The sequence below is a fragment of the Eimeria necatrix genome, genomic scaffold (genome assembly GCF_000499385.1).
Source record: "Eimeria necatrix Houghton genomic scaffold, Enh_scaff2011, whole genome shotgun sequence".
In the NCBI taxonomy this organism is placed as follows: Eukaryota; Apicomplexa; class Conoidasida; order Eucoccidiorida; family Eimeriidae; genus Eimeria; species Eimeria necatrix.
In genome coordinates, this window is record NW_013655113.1 from 1,294 (window position 1) to 3,974 (window position 2,681).

Genomic DNA, 2,681 nt, shown 5'->3' on the forward strand with positions numbered 1-2,681 from the left:
TGCTGCTGCTGCTGCTGCTGCTGCTGCTGCTGGTTTGAAGTCCTTTTCACCGCGATTTGTTGGATGTTGTCTTTTTGCCGGCAGCCCACTCACCACATCTTTTGTCTTTTTATTTATTTTATTTTATTTATTTAATTTTATTTATTTATTTATTTATTTCAATTGTTTATTCTCTACTTCACTTCGAATTAAAATAATCCTTCTTGTCTTTCCTCCTTTCCGCCTCCGCCAACTCCACCGAGTTCCAGTGTACGTACACCCCACCACCACTTCTTGTCAACTCTTCTCTTTTTCTTTTATTCTTTTCTTTTATTCTTTTCTTTTATTCTCTTCTTTTATTCTTTTATTCTTTTCTTTTATTCCTTTTCTTTTTCTTTTTCCCTTTTTCTCCCTTTCTTTCTTCTCCCTCCCTTATTGTCCTTTTCCCTTTTGTCATTTTCTTTTGTCTTCTTTTTATCCTCCTTTTAGTTTCTTGTCTTCTTTTATTTTTTGTCTTCTTTTATTTCCTCTTGTCTTCTTTTATTTTAATTCCTTTCCTCCCCCTTCCATTCCCCTTCTCTGCTGCTGCTGCTGCTGCTGCGGGCCTCCAGCGGGGTACCTCTAACTGCATCAGCGCTGCTGCTGCTGCTGCTGCTGCTGCTGCTGCTGCTGCTGCTTCTGTATTTGCTGCTGTCGCCTCCCCCGTCTGTCTGTTGCTGCTGCTGCGCAGCAAACCGCCCAGTGTCTCCTTGCAACTAAGAATAAGTTGAAGTCCCCAGCAGCTTCTCCGACTTTTCCAATTAATTTATTTTAATTTAATTCATTTAATTCCACTTTTTAATTCCCAAACAAACATTTGTTGTCCCGCAGCCAAACTCCGCTCTCTCCGCCCCACACTTGAGGTGTACGTACACCCGAGGTGTACAGGCACCTCTGGGGTGTACAGGCACCTCTGAGGTGTACAGGCACCTCTGAGGTGTACAGACACCCCACTGCAGCCCGCAAGGCCTCTGCTGCTCGCATTTGCTGCTGCTGTTCTTCTTTGCTGCGCTAACACGCTTCCAGAAAGAGATTTCAGTTGGTAAACAGCCAAACAGCTGCTGCTGCTGCTGCGCTGCAGCAGCAGCAGCAGCACTACCTGCTTCTCCGAGACAGCGGCCAGAGAGCTGCAAAGGAGACCAGCAGCAACTGTCTCCTTTCGCCTCTCTTTGTCTCCAACCCTCTGTCTCTTTTCCCTTGCTTCCTGATCAGCAGCGCAGCAGCAGCAGCCTCTGCTGCTGCTGCTGCTGCTGCTGCTGCTGCTGCTGTGGCCGAGGCCTCCTTGCGCCTGGAGAATTTATCTCGCGACAGCAGCAGCTGCCTGTACACCCCGAGACAGCTCTTTAGCTGAGGCAGCGGCTGCCGCCGTTGCAGCTGACAAATGGTGCTGCTGCTGCTGCAGCAGCTGCTGCTGCAGCTGCTGCTGCTGCTGCTGCTGCTGCAGCAGCTGCCCCACGTCCCCCGGCCCTGTCCCCGCAGCTGTAAACCCAAATTCGTCGGGGAGCGGGGACCCAAGCGCGCACAGCTGCCGCTGCTGCTGCTGCTCTCGCAGCAGCAGCAGCAGCAGCAGCAGCAGCTGCTGCTGCTGCTGCAGGGGGCCCTCTTTTCCTCCTCAAACCCTCAATTGCTGCTGCAGAAAGCACAAAAAATCACATAGCTGCTGGGGGGCCCCTCTGGGGGCCCCCCAGCCACCCCGCCCGGCCTAGGCCGTCTGACTGCGGGGCTCCCAAGGCTCTTCCCTTCCGGTGTCAAACTGCTGCTGCAGCAGCAGCAGCAGCTGCTGCTGCTGCTGCTGCTGCTGCTGCTGCTGCAGGGCGCGACGCGCAGGCGCCGTCGCGTGGCTCAAGTCCCTCGTAGCCCCCCACTGTCTCCTGTGGGGCGCAGCAGCAGCAGCAGCACTTGCTGCTGCTGCTGCTCCCCGAGCTGCTTGTCACCAATAGAAGCAGCTGGCGGGGCCAGCAGCAGCAGCAGCAACACGAGCGCTGCTGGCCCCCGGGGGCCCCCAGGGGCCCCCCAGAGACTATGAAGCAGCAAATAATGCCCTTTTGTCTCTTTTTATTTCAAGACAAAAGAGACAAAGGCAAGGGGATTGCTGAGGGATCGGGGATCCGCATAAAAGCGCAGTCAGCGAAGGGGTTCCCCTCCCTGCTGCTGCTGCTGCTGCTGCTGCTGCTGCTGCTGCTGGGGTGCGGCGGGGCCTTTGCTGCAGCAGCAGCACACGCTGCAGCAGCAGCGCCGGCACTGGCCGCCTCCCCGCTGTCTCCTTTCCGCAGCTTTGCTGCCTCGGCAGCAGCAACGAAGTGTGGGGCCCAGCAAGGGCTGCGCGGGCACGCGCTTACTACCTGCTGCTGCTGCTGCTGCTGCTGCTGCTGCTGCTGCTGCTGCTGCTTGTGGCGCTGCTGCTGCTGCTGCTGCTGTGGAGGCGGCTCCAGCCGCTGCTGCGGCTGCCGTTGCCGCTGCTGGTGCGCGAGCGGCGGCTGCTGCTTCTGCCGCCGCTGCTGCTGCAGCTGCTGCTGCGGCTGCTGTTGCCGCTGCTGCTGCTGCTGCTGCTGCTGCAGGGGCCTCTCTGTGTGCTCCCCAGGGGCACCCTGCTGGTGGCTTAGCTGCTGCTGCACGGGTCGGTAGACCTGCCACTGCAGCTGCTGCTGCTGCTGCTGCTGCTG

The 2,681-nt window shown here is 56.7% G+C and overlaps 1 protein-coding gene across 1 annotated transcript; it reads right to left on the reverse strand.

The window, feature by feature from the left end:
* Positions 1–2,078: 2,078 nt before the first annotated feature.
* ENH_00027070 (hypothetical protein) lies at positions 2,079–2,681 on the reverse strand (the record flags this gene model as incomplete). Its single annotated transcript, XM_013584729.1, has 1 exon — positions 2,079–2,681. A coding segment is annotated over one exon (603 nt), but the record flags the coding sequence as incomplete, so codon positions are not given.